The 20,109-nt window shown below is 36.9% G+C and overlaps 1 protein-coding gene across 2 annotated transcripts; it reads left to right on the forward strand.

Annotated features, from left to right (window-relative positions):
• Positions 1-4,224: 4,224 nt before the first annotated feature.
• LOC145208907 (immunomodulatory peroxidase-like) lies at positions 4,225-20,089 on the forward strand. 2 transcript variants are annotated; one of them, XM_080079157.1, is made up of 21 exons: positions 4,225-4,311; positions 5,589-5,829; positions 7,236-7,342; positions 7,854-8,018; positions 8,396-8,539; positions 8,902-9,012; positions 9,298-9,459; positions 9,851-9,978; positions 10,994-11,107; positions 11,534-11,691; positions 12,109-12,248; positions 12,801-12,969; positions 13,411-13,583; positions 14,347-14,538; positions 14,984-15,211; positions 16,684-16,808; positions 17,470-17,596; positions 17,716-17,887; positions 18,255-18,424; positions 19,868-19,894; positions 19,966-20,089. In XM_080079157.1, the coding sequence occupies exons 1-21, from the start codon at positions 4,245-4,247 to the stop codon at positions 20,019-20,021; spliced, it is 2,976 nt and encodes a 991-aa protein (XP_079935283.1). In that variant the 5' UTR covers positions 4,225-4,244; the 3' UTR covers positions 20,022-20,089. The 2 variants fall into 2 exon arrangements, with proteins under 2 accessions (XP_079935283.1, XP_079935284.1); XM_080079158.1 differs by lacking the exons at positions 19,868-19,894; positions 19,966-20,089 and having other exon boundaries at positions 18,255-18,432.
• The last annotated feature ends 20 nt before the right edge of the window (positions 20,090-20,109 follow it).

The raw sequence follows: 20,109 nt of genomic DNA on the forward strand, positions 1-20,109 counted from the left end.
AATTTTAAACCCATCGTTTTTGTGACATATCAATATTGCAGAGTTTAGAAAAAGAAACAAACTGTTTTATGCAACAAATTACCAACAAAGACATTACATAAAACGTATTGCTTAATTTTAACTTATGAGCCACTGCCAACAGCGTTTTGCAAGCAAGCACTGCAAACACGCAGACAGGGTTGCAAAAAACGTGCAATTGAACAAAAATCCCCGAAAAGAAATAGCTCAGCCAACCAAAGCGATCATATTGTACATTCCCACCATTAAAACACAAATCACTTAAATAATCACGAAATAATTGACCATCGAAAAATTTCATTGCGTCATTATTGCTGTGAGAAGTCACGTGCCTAGTTGTCGTGGCAACGATCCAATTCGTGGCAAACCGAACTTACAGAATGGCCGCGAGGCAAAGTAATTGCTGGATAGAGGAGAGCCTTTTTTACTTGTGGGGATTATATCAACATATAGAAGGTTATAATTGCAGCGCATGATGCGGTGAGGAGAAACTCACTTGAAAATTGCTGGACTATTTTTTGATTAACTAGAGAGGCGACGTTATTTTTGCGGTTACATTTAATACCTCGGGTTTTTTCTGACATTCCTAAACAGAAATAAATCAAAGTGTCTGTTGTTGGCCAAGTATAGAAAGTATTAAGTATCGTTCTTCTAATGAATACTGTACTTTATAAACGCCGCAAATTATAAATATGTGAGAAAAGGGCCAATGTTTGGCAAAACCACAAATTTTCTTTTAACCAACCCATAAACATATTATTACCTGCGTTATAACTTGGATAACAACAAAGAAAGACAAAAAATACGAACACGCTGGAGTGAGCATAGGAGGGTTAGTTCCGTTCTAAATCAAAATTCATCAAATTTTGCAGAAAATCATCACAACAAACATTACATAAGACCTAACAATGATAGTTGGCTTAACATGTGTCCTATGCAGTAAAAACACTTCGAAGAAATGCAGTTGAAGTAAATAGCGATTCAATGGATTGGAAATGAAAAAAAAAAACATTCAATGCACCGATTAGATCCATCACTTGCAAAAACCTTGACAAACCCACACAACACCGCAGTTCATTAAAACAAGCGGTATAAGTCACCAAGACTTTTTAATTGCAACTTCATGCAACAATTTTTGCAATTATCTGTAAACGCATGGTATGCATATAGGTCACAAGTTGCTGCAGCGTCTGGTCTATTTTTAGCTTTTGCGGATAAATTCGAACCACCTTGTCGGCTCACCCACGCTTAATGGAATTATGCAACCTTGCAAATGGTGGAAAGTTAGACTACCGTTCCTTACAGACCAAATATAATCGGATGACGTAACTTTGTACGAGGCCTTTTCAAATTTAGGCCCGGTCACTCATCTTCAGTCGTTTCGTCAACTTGATTGCGCAGCATTAGTTGGTACAAAAATTCATGTTTGAAAAGTGCACAACATAAGAAATGGGTGGCTGAGTTAAAGAAATGCTATGAAATGTATTTTTTCATGTTTGCAGTAATAACATAACATGTGATGGTGATGGCTATGTCTGAAATCAGTCATAATTATTAAATTATTTATTTTAGTTAATTTTCCTAGACTTTAGAATATTAACGACAACACTTTTTCAATGCGTTTATTTAATGAAATATTAGTGGAAATGAAAAAAACATTCAATGCATTGATTACAGATCTAAATCAATGAGATCCACCACTTAGAAAAACCTTGTGTACAACATCACCACAGTCCATTAAAACAAGCGGTTTAAACCACCAAGACTTTTTAATTGCAACTCTCAATTATTTGAACCCGCATGGTATGCATTGGACACAAGTTGCGGCGGCAAATAATCTATTTTTAGCTCTTTCAGATCAATTTCGAACGACATTGACATTGTTGGTTTAACCCACGCAGGGTTTTTTTAAGGTTTGGTTTGGGTGACCGCTAAGTAGTTTTAAGAGACCGCAAGTGTTTCATTTAAATACCCAAAAATAGCTATTTCCAAATTTTGGGAAACCGCTGGAGAAATTTGGGGGACCGTTTCGGTCAAAAAAAAAAGAAAATTGAATGAAATGTATTTTACTTTGTTTGCAGTAATAATATGACATCTGATGGCTCGAGTGGTGGCTTTACACATAAATGGTTCATATTTCTGAAAAACATATTTCAGTTAATTTTCTTGAACCTTAGATTTATAACCAAAATTTTTGTTTTTAAGTTTTCATGATAATTCTAGTTATTTCCTTTTAGGTCTCTAATCAACTAGCAGATTGTTACTGGTAAAAAATATTTAAATATTTAAATCTAATTCTTTTCATTGATTGAAAAAAGGCGTTTAAAGTATCAGAACGTGAGGAAGTTTGGGAATATATAATACAGGTAGCGTGGGAAATGGACTTGAAACGCTTTACTTCATCCTACACAATTCATATAACCAAACATCCACCAAATATAGACTGCACCGCATAAGTTCGTGACAATCTTGTATTAAGTGTGCTTATGCTTAAATAAACCGATACACCCTGGGGCGATCATGGACATTTAGCATGGAACATTATTTCAAAGGTTGGATTTTTTTGTTGCTGTGGAAAAACATGCTTTTGATGCTAAGCCTGCTAACTTTTAAAAAATGTATGTGGCTTTGTAAATGGTTTATTAAGATTTGAAACAAAGCAAAACCAAGTTTCTCATATCAAGTCTTGGAAAACGCAATTTTTATCTTTGATTAATGAACAGCCTTCGTCCGATCTGCGTTTTGGTCAAAATTCATAAAAAAAATTTAAGCACTTAAAGCTGGGCAGTATGTTGGTTTTAAGTCATATGGACTTACTTTACCATATATCTAAACACACGTCATTGGCACTGAACTCTCTAAAAGTATTTCTACAAATCAGTTTCGAGCAACAAGGAATGACAACTCGGCTTCGAAATGGAAAGAAATGCTTTGGATTGCACATTTACATCTATAGGCACATTATTCAAATTTCTTCATCCCACGTTCACAATTATTCGAAGTCTCAATTACTCCATTTGAATCAGAAACTGAAGATGCACGTTAGGCGAATAATATATTACATGTAAATTCATTCACTGATTCTGTTACTTACAAATCATTTTTCATTCTCGGTTAAGTCTCAATTATGTTTGCACACGGCTTGTTTCAACTAAACTTCGAACTTTACTTGAAGTTGTTTTGTGGTCGACTTGAAAAAAACCACAACTTCGTGCTTAAAAACAATTCTTAAAATACGAAAATTCCCGCACACGTAAATGAACCGCGCGGCCAAAAAAGAAATTCGGTATTTCCCCAGACAAGCAACGTCACAGACTAGATTTAGGGAAAGTCCCCTGCCGGGGGGAGACAAAAACGACGATTTTGGCCGAGATTCGACGAAGGCTTGTTTTGGATTTAATTGGAATTGGCGCGCGACCGCTAATTACACGGGAATTTCTGAATCGCGCAAAACGCTCGGCTCGCTCGTGTATAAATATGATAAGCATATGCAAGTGCAGTATCAGTCGCGTTGCTTCCAAGGCTCAATGCGTTCGCTATTGTCTCTTGCAGCTTCGAAGTCCGTTAAACGCAATTAGTTCCGAAATAAAAAGATAAAGTTAGATTTGATTTAATATGAAATAATATGAGCAGAGTTTTTTTAGTTTTGTTGAAAGAACAATAACATGTTTTTGCGTTTATTCCTGTTGTAAAACTGCTGTTTTGTAGAATTTGTAACTTTAGTTTGCTTGACTGTTTGAAAACGTAATATGCATTTTTGAAGGCTACCTATTTTAAAGATTTGAAAATTCTTATGGTAGCTATGGGATGCAAAAGTTCCAGTTTTTTGCTAAAATACATGACGCAGCGACCTTGTTCGTAAGCTAAGTTGGTGAGGAACGTGACAAAACCGATTAAGTCACAATCCTGAACGATTGTAGCGTGGTTTGATTAATTTCAGATTCAACTTCAAACATTGCGTTTTAATGACCCAGTCTTCACCAGATTTTTGAAAAGAAAATTTAACAAGTATATTTTTTTGCATTTAGTAACTTGTAAAAGCAAAAAAAGCAATGTTTATCAGTAAAGAAACTGAGTTGATTTTAAAAATTGATACTACGGGATTTTCCTCTGTATTTGTACTTTGATTTTCTTATTCGAATAGAATGATAAAGTTAAAAAAAATCAACTGATAATAATATTTTTTGCATCTTATTTATTTTACTCAGATTTTATTTATTTAAAAAATGTTGCTTCTACGGAAAACTCTGATCGTCTGCTTCTGCACTTTTTTCTTCCTTTCAACATGTCAAGGTAAGCAATTTGAAAATACTTGATATCTAAAGTGTTAACCATCGCTGGTGTATATGTGCGTTAAAAACAAAGACTAACCAAGCACAAAAATTGGCTACAAATTAAAACGCGTAAATATATAGATATCTTGAGCACCCTAGACGGTAAATTTAAAACCATAAGCTGCATATAAAAATGTGCTTTCAAATCGGTTTGTATAAACGCAACGATAACAAAAATAAATAAATTAAAACGCGGCGCAATAATTTAAATCAAGGACCTCAGACGTTTAAAACGTGACATTTTAAATCAAGTACGGCCTTGCTTACGTTTCGTTTTGTATTTTGTTTGAAAATTACTGAAAGTTCGGAATTTTAATTGTTATGTTGTGTTCAATATAGGCTAATTTAAAGTACATAATGGCCTATTAAATTTAAATAAACGTTTGCATTTAATTGCCATTCATTTGCAACGCATATGGACAACTCGGTTTAATTGCCTAACTTACATTTAAATTGTGGCCTTTAATTAGAGATAAAATATAGGTAATTTACGTTTACGATTCATGAAACGTGCACTAGATTATAATTTGCAACATGCAAATCAATTTAAAATGCAAAATGTGGTTTTTAACGAATTGTCCCTAAAGGTTAATTATGCAGAAACTAATTTGCATGTTCAGAAAGTCAAGTACAACATACAAATTGTTCATGTTAATTATTGAAATGTTTGTCAAGATTAGGATTCATTCTTATTGACTAAACAAAAGCGACCGAAACGAAAGACGTTTTAAAACACAAATTATACGAGTGTCAAAGACAAATCATATGATGGTATGCAAGCGTTTAAAAAACGTCTAATCTGGGTATTGACTGCTGTTGTCAAGTCATACAAAATTGTTGATAAAATAATCCATATGCCTTTGTTTTGTTACAAGTATTACGGCGGAACCAAACGGATATAAATGCGTCACAACTACAGACTTTACAAAAGTCTGAAGTCAGGCGTCATTTTATCCAAGTCTAGATATAACCGTTTTCATTTAGTGAACCTTAACCAATACCTTAACTACCTTAACCAACAACAGGATAGAAAAGGGATTTAACCTAAAGAATACCGAAGTAAAATATGACCACCAGACCACCAAAACGAGTCTTCGACGCATTTTCTTTTAGTATTGGAAACAAGCAGCAGGGTCAAAAGTTTAAAACTTCAAAAGAATAAAACTTCTCAGTTTGATACAAACTTTTTGTGACTGAACCAAAACGGAGTCTAAAAAAACTTATTTTTTTCTACAGCGCAAAGTACTCCTGCCACTATTGATCTATTCGGGCGATTCGATCGTTTCAACTTCTTTTTCGAGGCCGTCGTCAACACAACAACGGTTGCCCCTGGGACCGTCGAACCCACCGCGGAGGGGCGACAGTCAAGCGGGTTTCCATTTGTCGCCCCGGGTTTTCCCCAACCATCTTTTGTAATCGACGATGTCCATTTTCATTCCTGCCCCACAACCCCAGCTTGTCCAGACAGCAAAACAAAGTAGGTTGGATTTTTTGTGTTTGATTGAAAACGCTGTCGCCAGTGGGTTTATACTTAACGAATACAATTAAATATAAATCATCACAATAGTAATATTTTTGTACAAATGTACTTTAAGTCTGTTGGTAGTGTGTTTATTCACCACGCTTCTTTTACATGTAATTTAGTGACAGCTAAAATTAGGTGATGGATAATTAAGGAAAACTTTTTTGTATTTCGTAGATGCATGTAACCGTTTCTGCCAGTGACTTTGTACTTAACGACTGCAATTAAGCATGACTCATTCCTAATTTAAACTCACAATTTGTTTGAATAATTTAAACAATATTTTTAAAGTCTGTTGTTGGTGTAAGCGTCGGGCTTCTTTCGAAGGCAATTTAGTGTGAACAAAATCTAGGTAATGAATGATCAATGTTGCATGTCGTTAATGCAACAGATATTGGCTGAAAATAGAATTGAGTTCATACACCACAACAGGTTTCTCCTCTTTTCGTGGGTTCGAATCCCACTGCAGGTTTCCATTTTATGGGCATGTAGTTTAGATGTTACAACAGTAATATTGCGACACAAACATAGCCGAGTGCAAAGTCAGGCAAATATACCAATCCCGGTGTAATATTCAAACTTTTACCCGAAGCCGAGTTTTAAAGCCTGGCCCGACTTACAACCCTGCAGCGGTCTCGAATAAAATATGGCTTATCTCCGATCTCAAACATGTTTAAGAAATTCGTAAAATTCAGCCATAAACAACTTGTGGCTGCGAAAGACGTTACATTTTCGATACGTCACTTTACTGGCAGTGCCAAGCGAGCCCTTGGGCGAATTTAGTGAAATGTTAAGAAATCAAAGCAAACCGTCGGTAACATTTTCCAAGGAAGGTTAATCGGATTAAGGCGGGTTTGATTAAATTTTCGCTTAATTTAGCGGTAATTGTTTTTTTACATTAAAGAAAAAAACATGTATGACCTATTCGAATAAGGTTTAGTATCAACGCATTTTTGTTATCCAACAGCATACTCCATGTAAATGATAAACTGGACCAAACACAAAATAAACTAGGTTCGCAATCGGTTCCCATTTTATGCAAGCAGCCTGCAGGCTCGGCCTTCTGTGTCACACCAACAAACTACATTTTGTTTGCACACTTTGCAAGTTTAAAATGTAAATCGTTGTTCAAAGCAACTGATTTGCATCTTAAATGGGAAAAATGAAACCGCTTTTGGTAACAAACCAGTTTAAATTAAGGTCCGAGCGTTTACGTGTACAAACATGTTTGGCCATCAAGGCGTAAAAAAACTATTAACAACATTATAAGTTAGTCGCGTTTTTAATAAGTTTGTTTCGTGGCACACTAGTTTGTATCATTATTCTACGCTTTAATTAAAAGTTCTTACATTTTCTTGAAGGTTTTACCAGCCTGACGGAACATGCAACAACCTCGTCAACTTCTTGAGCGGTTCCGCCAACACTCCATTGACCCGTCTGCTACCTCCAGAATACGCTGACAAAAAAGGTGGAAAAATAATTTGTTTTGTGAAGAGAATAGGCTTCTATAGTTTTATTTCCTATAATCATTTAGTTGACAAGCAAATGTAATTAAATAAGAAAGTGTTTAAAATTATACAAACCTAAAACCGTTTTTATAGGCCCGTTTAGTAGTATTATGCTTGTACAGTCAAATACAAGGGTTTCTTTATTGTTCGTTTCGAACAATATTTACCCTACTATCCCAAAGGAATGGATTAAAAAAATTGTAAACGTATCCTGCTCAAAGAGTATTGAATGCAAGCCAAATCATATGAGCAGTACAAAATGTGAGCATTTGTCAAAACGTTTGAACAACAAACCATGCCGTTTTTACGTCGATTGGGACCGTTATATTCGTCATTACACACGTTCAACTATAACAGACCTGGAAATGGGTAGTCGTTGTTGTCCGAAAACCTTCTGGGCTGGTATATTCGTAATAGTGTTCCACAGCATACAATAAAAGTGCGACTTAACTCAACTGCATACTTTCTCAGGCTCACCGAGAATATCATCCGGTGGGGGCGCTCTTCCCTCAGCTCGAGTGATTTCAACCACCATGCAAGATGACGTCATACAAAGATCGGGGAAATTTACACAGGAAGTTCCGTTCTGGGGCCAGTTCATTGTCCACGACATGGTCAGCACGCCGTCCTCGTCACGTAAGTCTAATGGGTGCGAGTTCTATTCCCGTTGTTAGTGGAAATTGCACCAATACGGTTTGTTCAATGTTTGTAAACTAAGTATGAAACCATTACGTTCCAGGATATGAATTACAAACAGTTTGCACATCGCAATTTCCAGTAAAGGATTGTCCAATGAGTTGAAGATAGAACCGCACAACCTTTTGAGTCCACCATTAGTCTATGTAAACTTAACTATTATAGTGTCCAGTACAATTTTTAAAGATACATGTGATCAGAGTCTATATTCGGACTTCTTTCTACAAAAACCTACTCCATCGACCATGACCCTTGCTTGGCACTTGATAAAATGACGTTGCTTGTGTATGTGATTGACCAGCAAATATGCATTTCAGGACCATCTGGTGTGAACTGCCGATGTGGAAGCACTGATCCAGCTTGTTTCAATATTCCAATCGGCTTTAGTGACTTCCAGTTTATACAGGAACGAAAAACTTGCTTGCCAGTCGTGAGGTCCCAGCCAATTCAGGATTTACATTGTAAGTTGTAGGAGAATTATTTGCTCCTCTTGGCGTGGGTTCGAATCCAATTGTAGGTTACAGTCGTTTAGTCTATTCTTTGCAACTGGATAGCTTGAAAGACTACCCGAATTTGATATTACACCTCCTGTAGAATCTAAATTTTTTTAACACATCAAACAAACCATGAGCTTTTCTTTGCTGGGTTGGAACCAGAACGCTTCAGTGTGCAAATCCAATCAGTTCCCTTGAATACGGTGGAGCTGCAGCGCGTTTAATCATGATTTACTAAAGTTTGGTGACCACATTTACAACACACGTACCACAACTGCTTCATAACTTCCAGTTTTTATTTCCTTTACATGATATTATTTCTATTGCAGGCAGTTCCGCGGTTCGTCAGCAGCTGAACGAAATCACAAGTTTCATCGACGGATCAACTTTGTACGGGAGCGATAAGTCTCGCTTGGATGAGTTGAAAGATTCAGAATCAAGTAAGCTAAGTTGCCTTTTATCACTGTACTTATATTCACAATTTACAAAAAAAAAGTGTTTGAAAAAAAAACGCATAAAAACGTTAAAAGTTTTATGATTGATTAAAATCTCTCACAGAGCTCGAATTTACTGAATACATTACATTGCAAACGTTTCACAATCGTTGCAAATACTGGTTTTCTTTGCAATGTTTTCATTTATGCGAGGTTTGTAGCAGTAATGTTTTTAACCAAGCCACTTTTCAAGTGTTAATCAGGTGACTTATAAGCTCTCTTTTACTGTAGACATCGGTTCAATGAAGATTGGAAAATTAAGTCCTCACGGTTTTGTCCCTTCGCATTCCCCTATCCTGCCTCTCGGCAACCAAGTGAGCGACGCCCTGCATAGAAGTATGGCCTGCCCAGCAGCCGTGCATAAACCGAGAAACGCTCCTTGTTTTGTCTCTGGTAAGTTGGACTTGAACTTGAAAAACATTCACATAATTTAAACCAATAATATCAAACAGCGTCCCATGTAGTAAAATGACAAAAACCGACGACATAAGTTACTAGAAAACAAAAACGTCCAAAAGGTGTAACAGATCTTATTTACTTAATCGAATAGAACAATCTTTTCCGTTTTCGGATTATACTTGTAACCAAATTCGAGACATATTTGGGCATTGATAACATGAAACTAATCTGCCTAAAATGTCCTTTGCTTGATTTTTTTCAAAATTAACTACAATAAATGTTAACATGAACGAAAAAAAACTTTGCAACAAATCCGGACACGAAGTCGTGCTGGGATTTGAACCCTCAAACTATTGATTTTAAACTGAGTTTAACCGTTTTGCAGGTGACATTCGTGCCAATGAAAACCAAGTACTCAGTTCCCATCACACTCTATTTCTCCGCTTGCACAACAATATCGTGGAAGACCTATCACAGAAAAATCGCCACTGGGGGGCTGACAAGCTTTTTGAGGTAACTAACATGTTTATGTATTTGCATCCCGCTATGAAGTCTGTGTAGGCTTGAAACGTAGAAGTGACCATTGTTTTCGAACAGTGCAAGTTTTTTTGTTACATTATTTTTAAGTCAAATATTTTTATCAAAAAGATACCAAATACTATCGGTAATAATATTTCTAATGGTTCAAAGTATCTTGATTTCATTGTTGAAAATATATTTATATCTGCACCAAACACCAAATTGTTGTGCCGTTTTCTAACGTTTAAACACTCAATACAAAATGCAGAGAAACAATAGGTTTAATGCTCGGTTCGTTGCAACTTAATGGCCAGAAACTCACAAAACCAATGAGTGCAAGGTAATGTCACGTACAGTTGCTGCGATGCCAAAAACATCAATCAATAAATCCCGAAATTTATAAATAAAATCGGAAAATCCCGGATTAATTTTAGTGACTCAAATTTTCCATCAGCGGTACTGAATTGATGAATTTTAAATTATAGCGGTTTAGCCAGAGGTCGGAGATTAAATGAGAATCTATATTGGTCCGTGTTCGAGCGTGTTTAGCTGGTTGAAGAGCTTGGGTTTTAATTTGCAGATTAAAAATTCCAGCCTGAAAAAACAGGCACAACACAAACTGGTGCTTGCGGCATGGAAGTTTTGAGCTTTCAAAATAAAATTTAAAAAATTCATGTACCTGCATTTAGCACGAAGTTGCGCATAACAGGAAACACTTAAATCAAAATTACCCACAGCTAATACTACACTAAATTTGTTTTGATTTAGGTCCTTTTTTGTACCTTTTAGTATTTGGTTTTAACAAAAAGCAGTTGTTTTTCAAAATGTCAAGGGACTCGGCACACGACTTCATGTACAACGACTTTCATGTAAAAGACATAAAGCCACTTCAAAGAATTATTTTTTAGGCAATACACTACACATAAAGCCCTACATAAGTCATGCGTGTTGTGCACATCTATGTTTATGTGTAAAAGCATAACTTACCATTATCTGTTGGCTTTTGCAGACTGCTCGTTCCATAGTTGCTGCTCTTAACCAAGTTGTCACCTACGGACAATTTCTACCAGTTGTACTCGGTCCCACGTACATGAAGCGATTCGGTTTGGAACTGAACAAAGAGGTAAACAAAGGCTTATTTTTTACTTATAGAAATAGAAATTGAACAGACAAAAACCAGGTTTAAATAAATAAAAGTTTGGAAAACTCGTTGTGTTATGCACGTAATTAAAGTTTATTTTGTTGCTAAACAGTGTTTCAAAAAATATGCCTACAAAAAATCAACTAAAGCTAAAAAAAGCTACTAATTATTATTGCAGCGTTTAATTTTTGCGTCTGGCAACAAAATTTTAGATTAGGTCAGTGCAACGTACCTAGTTAGCCTTTTTTAGTTTAAAGTAACTATTTGAGCTATCATATAACTTCGCTTAATTTAGAGTACCTACGTTAATGTAAATTAAAAGTTATTAAGCTTATGCTTAATTGAGAATTTTATTTCATGGGTAAAACTAAAACCAATGTACAATTAACAGCTGTCTGAAATTTACAGGGCTATTACCATGGTTACGACGCTTCTTATGACGCAACAGTAGCAAACTCTTTCGCAACGGCTGCTTTCAGATTCGGACACACCCTAGTTCCTGAAACTCTGACCCGATATTCTCCGCATTGGAGCCCTACTGGTCCAAGTCTAAAACTTAGGGACAGGTTCGTATTTATCAGCGATTTTCTGTCTGAATAAACCGCAGTGTATAGTGAACCTATACATAAGGCCTGAATTAAATCGCAGAGAATTGAACCTGTAAATAAGGAATTTTCATAATTTAAGAATTACCAGCAGACAAAGTTTGCTAAATATCGATTTTTATTACAGGTTTATGTTTTATTTAGTTCATAAGCATGAATGACTTGATCTTTTAATAAACTTGAATCAATAAAAAAAGCTTCATTGCAGTTTCATCCACCAAGCAACGAGCTAGGAGGTTCTAGTTTAAAGTTTACAGCAATTTTTATCACGTTGGCATTCAGAGTGGTAACCGACAACAACTTCTATTAGACCTTGAAGTTGCCGATTCAACAAAGCATTTTTTGACACAGACAGATAACACATTATTTTCGCAACAGCTTCTTCAACAACGAGCCCCTATTATCGACTCAATTCGGTGGAGCAAACTCAGTGTTGAGAGGAACAACTCAAAAATCTTCACTCACATTCGATACAACTTTTGCTGCTGACATGCACAACAACCTGTTTGCACCTCCGGGTAAATAGTTTGGAAAAACAAACAGTTTAAAGAGGAATGCGACCAAGTTTTCAGCATAAAGTCCCGAGTCACGCCATGTTTAACTCAGTTCGTGTAACAAGTAAAAAAAAAACTTGTTTCTTATATCGTTTATTAAATCAAACAACTACGATTTGTTTCATAAGGTAAACCGAACTCAGAAATACATTACAAAAGAGTTTCAACTGAGATTTTTTTATAACACTGTCGTGCCATTTTTAAACCTTCGATGGGTTCTATTAAGCCCTCCCTGAATGGTGACACCCCTGGCATAGGCACCTGTAGTTGTGAAACAAAACATAAGGTTACTTGTATCGTACAAAATTTCAAATTAGAGTAAATTAGACATTGTTCTGTACAGCAAGAATAATTTAACAGTTTCGGTTTCCTAAAGTCAAATCTTTAAGGTTAGGCAAACTTTCATGATTGCTACATGAGTTTTCTTTCACGTTTGTTTTTCGAAGTTTTTTTCCGAACGATCTTAGTGTTAAACCGTATAACACTCACATTTTTTGTTCTTTCTATTGTTTACAGGGCGTATTGGTCACGACTTGCTAGCTATCAACATACAAAGAGGACGGGACCACGGTTTGCCGGGTTATAACCATTTCAGAGTGTTGGCTGGTCTGAAAAAAGCCAGAAAATTCAGCGATTTTGTTGAAATTCCGTTTTCCAGGCGAAATACACTTCAAAAACTATACAAGTAAGAACAACCAAACCCTTTCAGGTTCCGTATATTGTACACACACCTTGAAAGTTACTTAATTAGAAACATAAACCGCAGGAAGCTTGTGCTAATGATGACAATAGCTGTTATTAATAAGACTACACTTGGATGAACTTCCACACCAGCAATCTTTCTGGCATTTATGTTTTTGAATAAGCCCTTTTATTGTTGTGTTGGATCAATCAACGTAAGACCCATGGACCGTGATTTTATGTTTAAAGGGTTTTCGTAATTGCAATCTTCGTTTTTTCGTTCTGCAGGTCCACGTTGCAATAAACCCCTTAATTGCAACAGTAGCAAATTATTCAAAAGCCCTGTGCTGCATTTTTAAAGCTAGATACAAAACCATATGCAACGTCAATGTTGTCAATGTTTGTTGCCTCGTAATTTTAAATTTAACTCTAATTCCGTTTGCAGAAACCGGGTAGACGACGTGGATCTTTACATCGGAGGTTTATCTGAGAGTTCAGTCAGCGGTGGAATTGTGGGACCAACTATGGCTTACATCATCGGACATCAGTTCAGAGCTTTGAAGAGAGGAGACCGATTCTGGTTTGAAAACGGAGACGCGAATACGGTCTTTACACCAGGTAGCGGATAAGTGATAATGTGTAATAGAGATCGGTAGAGTTGTAGCGCGTTTAGCCACCATCCATCAATTGTGCCCTCCACTTTTTGCGCTATATACCGTTTTAACGTTGCGCATCTATTTCCGGCTTGGTGATTGTTTTAGTGCAGTGGTCCGCAACCGCCGGTCCGCGGCCCGGCACCGGTCCACCACGAGTTTGTTACCGGGCCGTATAATTTTTCAGGTTAAATGCTTTTGCCCATATATCCCGGGGATGATAAACTAATTAAGCGTTTTCATTACTGAATATTTGTAGTTTTTTAACGCCGGTCTGCGATAAAATTTCAGTTTCAAAAACGGTCCGCAGTACAAAAAAGGTTGCCGACCTCTGTTTTAGTGGAATTTTTTTTTAACTCAATCAATAACTTGATCGATTTCAATGGATTTCCAAACAGTTTCAATCAAAGATCAAAGTCAACGACCTGACGATAACAGAAGCGGTAGCTTTTCTTCTGGACTTTCTACACGAAATTCAAAGTTTATGCCAAAACTTAAAGTTTTAATAAGATAAGATGAATATATTCATACTCGGATCAGCCCTGAAGCGTCGATGCAGACCCGATATTACGGCATACTTATCCGTAAATCATAGCAATATGCCTGACGTATTATGATAAAGTTTTAATAATTTCAAATTGTAAAATCCTATGTAGAAACAGACTTAGAATTTTTTGTGACACAATGTTTCAGTAGCCCTGTTCAGATTGTATGATTTGTATTTTAAGGTCAACTAAAGACGCTCCGCAAGATGTCGCTGTCGAAATTGATCTGCGACCAAATGGGCGACACAAGGACAATGTCACCCAATCCTTTCCTTCAACCAACAGTGGCAGGAAATGCACGCAAACCATGCACGTCGTTCTCCTCGTTGGATTTGAACCAGTGGAAAGATGGACGAGCCAATGCACTCGATAAAGGTAAGAAAATAGATACAGTATGTTAACTGGAGTAATGGCATTACCAGTATTTTAGCTGAATATATGGAGTATGAGCTCATAAAACATTACTGGCAGAATATGTTGATTATAGATTGAAAGTGCCATGAAATTAACCTTCACCAATAACTTTTGCACGAGACTGATAAAATATATTTTTTCATTACAAGATGGTATTTCATGGATTAACAAATCATTGGAATGATTCTCCGTTCACGCAACTAATATGACGTTTACATGACTCGCTTTCCAACTCTCATATGTCGTTTGCACGATTCACCTTTTATGCTTTCATGTGACGTTTCATGATTTCATGTGACGCTTTATGATCCTCGTTTATCGCCGTCATGTAACGTTTTCATATGACCTTTCAAGATTCCTCTCCTAAACCATCTCACGATGTTCACAAAATATTTTATCTTCTCAGAAACCGACACAGAGTTCACACCGTGGTTTGCCTTGACAACGGAGGGAGGAAAGAAGATCGAGGCACGTGAACTTCTTGATTTTCTTCTCCTGAATCGTCCGGATGATGTTTGTCCCCGGGTTTTGGGATCAGAAAAGAGGAGCGTGTTCGGGAAGAACCAGATTCGCTTCAAGTGTTCTCCCGGAACAATTAAGGGATCTCCCTATCCCCCAGCCGATGTTAAGATGGGTAGGAAATTTGTTTGGTGGAAATTGTGAAGTAAACTAATTACTGAATGTGCGATAGTGGTTAACGTGTGAATTGTAACTCTTTGTCCAAAGATAAATTAAATCTATTTTGTTACCATTCAATGAAAGTTTGTTAGGGACCAATTTTGCGTTTATGAAACACATAACATTTTTTTCACATTGATCCTGTGTTAAGAATATGAATACTTTCTTCAATTTTGAGGTAATGAGTCGTATTAGTCGAGTTTCAACTCACGTAAAGACATTAAAAAACAGATGAGTGTTTTTCAAAAGGTGTTACTGGCCTTTTACTTGTTTTGTTTATCACGCAAACATAACTTGTGCGAATATTTAGCATTTCCTTAAACAAATCTATGGAAAAACGCTCCAAATAGATGCGAAAAGTAAAATTTATCAAGGTAACCTATGCCAGGGGTGTCAAACTCGTGGGGTTCGCGGGCCACATTGCAGTTTGGGAATTATGCCGTGGGCCGCATGTGATTTTTAATCTAGTTGTATACACTTAAACAACCTTTTCGCTATGACGACCGCATTGCAGATCCTTATTTCACCAACGGCAGCCAATTATCTGCTGTTTTTGTTTAAAAATTACAAGAAAAAGGTTTATATCATATATATACCATCTATTGACGCCCAAAAAGCCCAGATTAATTTCCAACTTACTGTACAGATTAAGCTCCACAATGTGAAGACCCGCAGTTTTAACTCTATTATTACGTCATAATCTATATTGTGACGCTTTTTGTACCTGTTTTTCGCATTGTTTGCACACAATACGCCTACAAAAAGTCTGTCGCATATGGCTACTAGGCTGGTAATACTCTTTTCGGTAACACAAAATCTGTTTAGGGCAGTTTGAAAATCAAAAGTTTTGGTAAAGAAGTTTTAATTACATCACGCCTGCCAGTACATATATTTCAATGTGGCCGTACGGCCGCGGGTTGTACACCCTTGACTGAAACTTTAAGGAACGGTTCAATTACTATCGTTTCTATTCATAACATATGAATTTGTATGTATAAATTAAGTTTCGGTAAACGTCAGTTTAAATAATAGCTTTCAACTTGAAAAGTAAGACAAATTTAGTGTAATTAGATAAAAGTCTGACAAAATACTACACTTGTTGTTGACTGTTCGTGGGCCGCATTGGAGGGCTTCGTGGGCCGCATGCGGCCCGCGGGCCGCGAGTTTGACAGGCCTGACCTATGCGACACCAGTGTGAGCGAATGTGAAATCAGACCCGAATTGAAGTCTGCTATCACCTAAGCTTAAACTAAAGCGGGCCCTAGCTCCGACCCAAAAATCCCAGCCGAGTTAATATATCTGTAAATTGTAAAACAATTTCAAGTTTGTCACAAAGAGTGTAAAGTCAGGCCCGAATTAATCCTGTTTTTCTTTAAACTGAAATTCACAGTACAGTAGTTGAGTTAATTAGGTATGTTTCTTGCATAGGCGTATGGACAGACTGGGAAGACAGCTCGACACCTACGTCACACAACGGTGATGACGATGAGTCACGTGGCAAATCACACAAGTGCAAAGGACCAATCGCGATCCAGGTCCAGACCACCAAAGGGGTAAGAACCAGGAGTGGAAAGTTTAATTACACCACAGAATTTGAAAACGATTTACTACAAACAAGAAATTAACGGCCCAAACAGACTTAAAAAGCGACAAGCTTTGTTGTTCATACGTTTCGGCAAATACTCATGCCATTATCAGTGATACGAAGATCACACCAGTTACAAGCATGTCGCTTTTTACGTCTATTTGTGCCGTTATTTTCATCATTAGATTAACTACGAGTGCTAGCAAAAATTTACTTTCTAGGTGGTACAAACATAAATACTTTTTGTGTTTTAGTAGCGCAACAACAAATGCCATTATTTGACTAAATGTGACTACTCCACATTATTTACCGCTTGTGGGTAAAAAAAGGAAGTGCATGGACATTTAAAACGTCACTTTTCGATCAGCCAAACTTAAAATGATTAGTTTTAGTTCAAACATGTGATGACAAAACACTAGAACGGCGAATCGGCTTTAACAAGAATAAAAAAATGTTGGGTAGAAACTTAACATTTTCGTTAGTAAATATCCAGACTATTATTCTTTTGGTCGAATAAAAAACGCCAAACCAAACCGTCGCTATGTGAATTGCCTTCGACCAAAGTTTCAACCAGAGTTGTCAAAGCCAAAATGTAGGAGCACTGGCTATAAAATATCATATTTGTTTAGGTTCCTGCTAGAGAAACAGGCGAGGTTTTCCGCAAGCACAGCCCGTTTGCTGGGTTTCTGTGTCGAAAGCAAGATCAACAAGACGGAAGATGCCTCGACTACAAAGTGCGATATCTGTGCAAAGAAAGTAAGTACCAAACGCAGGCTGGTATAGTTCGTGTTACTCGTGACCCCCGTGCAGCTGTTTTCGAGAGCACACATTACTGTATGTTTAATTGTAAACTAATGATTAAAACCTTTTGCCAGTTGTAAAGGGCCCCATATCTGACGGGAATCCAACGACTGCTCCACCAAAGACAAAGCCAACGGCCCCGTCAGGGTTTAAATGGAGTCCTTGGGTTAGTTTTTCAAACCCCGCGTTCGGAGATGGAGACCGAGAATTTATTTACCTAGTTTACGGACGAACTGGTTTCTGCGCGTAAGTATTTCTCGGTTTGAGCATGTTTAGTTTTGATGGAAGCAAACATCCAAAATGGCCAGTGGTTAGCACAACCCCTGTTGTGTTCACAAGGTTGTGGGTTATAATCCTGTAGCATACAGTGTATTCCTAAACAGGCACTATAAGCGACATAGCTCCAATGTAGCGGAGTCTGAGTGGTTAAACTAAATTTAAATCAACTCCCTAGTGTATATCCCACTAGTTGCTTATGGGACATACCTAATTTTTGCTGCCTTATTAGGTTTTTGAAGAATTTAGTTCAACAATCTTCAGGGGAAAATTATTTACTTTTAAAAACTAAAAAAGTTACCTTGCAAGTTGAAAATAAACTTACTTAAAAACTTAGAACTCCGACCAAGATGGAAGCAAGAGATGTTGTGACAAAACAAGATTCAAGTCTGACAGGAGACACTTTCCAAATCTTCTCTCCACGCCAGGGACTTTACTGTGCAAACGCGGCTCAATCTAATTTTGTATGCCATGATTACGAAGTTCGGTATCTGTGCAAGGAAGACAGTAAGTAATTTGTCATGTTAAAACAACTTGGGCCAATCTGTTTAAAGATGTTTTGTTTAAGCTAAACTAAGGATGTCCATTTTTTTGTACTGATATGAACAGAAATAATTTTCAGCAAAATTAAGCAAATCAATTGAATTGCTTGGATCACTTGATTTACTTTTATGTCATTTGGTGCACCTTTTTATTGCTTGGTGTGGTTTTTGTCAATTGGAAGGCCGGTTACTACGGCACTGTTTTTATAATGGTTTACCAAGCCGTATAAATGTGCACCAAGCGACATAAAGGCATACAAAGTGATTTTATGATGCATTGAGCAATGACAGTGGTAATAATGCACCAAGCTATCTTGTACACTTTAGATCAGGGATGGGCAAACTTTTCAGTGCAAGGGCCGCATTCAAAAGTTTATAATCTTACCGGGCCGCATAGTATTTCACCGACGACCAATTGCTTGCTTGTTGTTTTGTTTTAAAACAACTGATGCAAAGAATAAGGTTTGTATCATATATATACCATTTAAAGTCGCCTAAAATGCTCTGATTGACAATTTCTAACTAGTGCATAAATTTAGCTCAACGGAGCTAACTGTTTATGACGTCATAAACTGTATTGTGACGATTGCAGTGCCTGTTTTTTCGCATTGTTTGCACGTAATAAGCGGATAAAAAGCCTGGCACATATGGTTACTAGACTGCTAATCTTTTTTTCCAGTCACACGAAATCTGTTTTAGCAGTTCAAAAATCAAAATATTTAGCAAAATAGATTGCGGCCGCAGGTTGTGCACCCCTGCGCAAAATTATTACATAGTATATTTTCAGCTTTATGCAAATACGTTTGTTCATGACTGTACAAACATTGGTTGAAACGCTATAATTGTAATTGTTTCAAAAAAAAACAAGCGTTTGTTGCAACAAAGGCTGAACCACGTTTTTTGTTAATAAAATCCGAGTGCCAACATTAAACAAAAAGTACTGCAACGACCTAAACATGATCCAAAGTGACCAAAGTTTGGGCGTCAACAGTGCAAAGTGGGCTGTTTTTGAAAACGTGAATCGCTTTTACTTTTATCGAACGAAGAAATTGTGTCAAGTGACGATTTGCATAATAACGTGGCAGAAACAACAGGCTAAAGCACGTGAAAAGTATCTGTGTTCAGTTCCAAAGTATCGAACGGGTACAGATACTGCATATGGCATTGGTATCGGCAAGTCGCACCCCCGGTATTTTTAAAACTCTGCGCCTGTGCTCATAGTACTATTCAGCGTTACTGGGAAACATTTGGCGGGCCGCATAAACTCCTTTGGCGGGCCGCATGCGGCCCGCGGGCCGTAGTTTGCCCACCCCTGCTTTAGATGCACCACATAAAAGATAATAAATCATTACGCATTGTTTTTAGCATTTAATTCACCAAAATTAAAATACATTTTTTTGTCTTTCAGCTATTTTCAAGCCACAGCTTCCTTCATGTAAGTATAATGAATGAAACAAGAATATTGATTAAAACCAATGAGCCTAATGATGTGTTTTATTTTTACAGATGCCTTATCATGGAAAACCAACCTGTGTTTGCAATTCCAAACCTGCTGTGCGTAAAAACAAAACTTTATTGCTCTTATTTACATTTCTTAGCTGCTTTGTTGAATAGCTTTTGTGCAAGCTTTTATTGGTGTAAAGAATCATA

The sequence above is a fragment of the Phallusia mammillata genome, chromosome 1, assembly GCF_965637545.1.
Source record: "Phallusia mammillata chromosome 1, kaPhaMamm4.hap1.1, whole genome shotgun sequence".
Lineage (NCBI taxonomy): Eukaryota > Metazoa > Chordata > Ascidiacea > Phlebobranchia > Ascidiidae > Phallusia > Phallusia mammillata.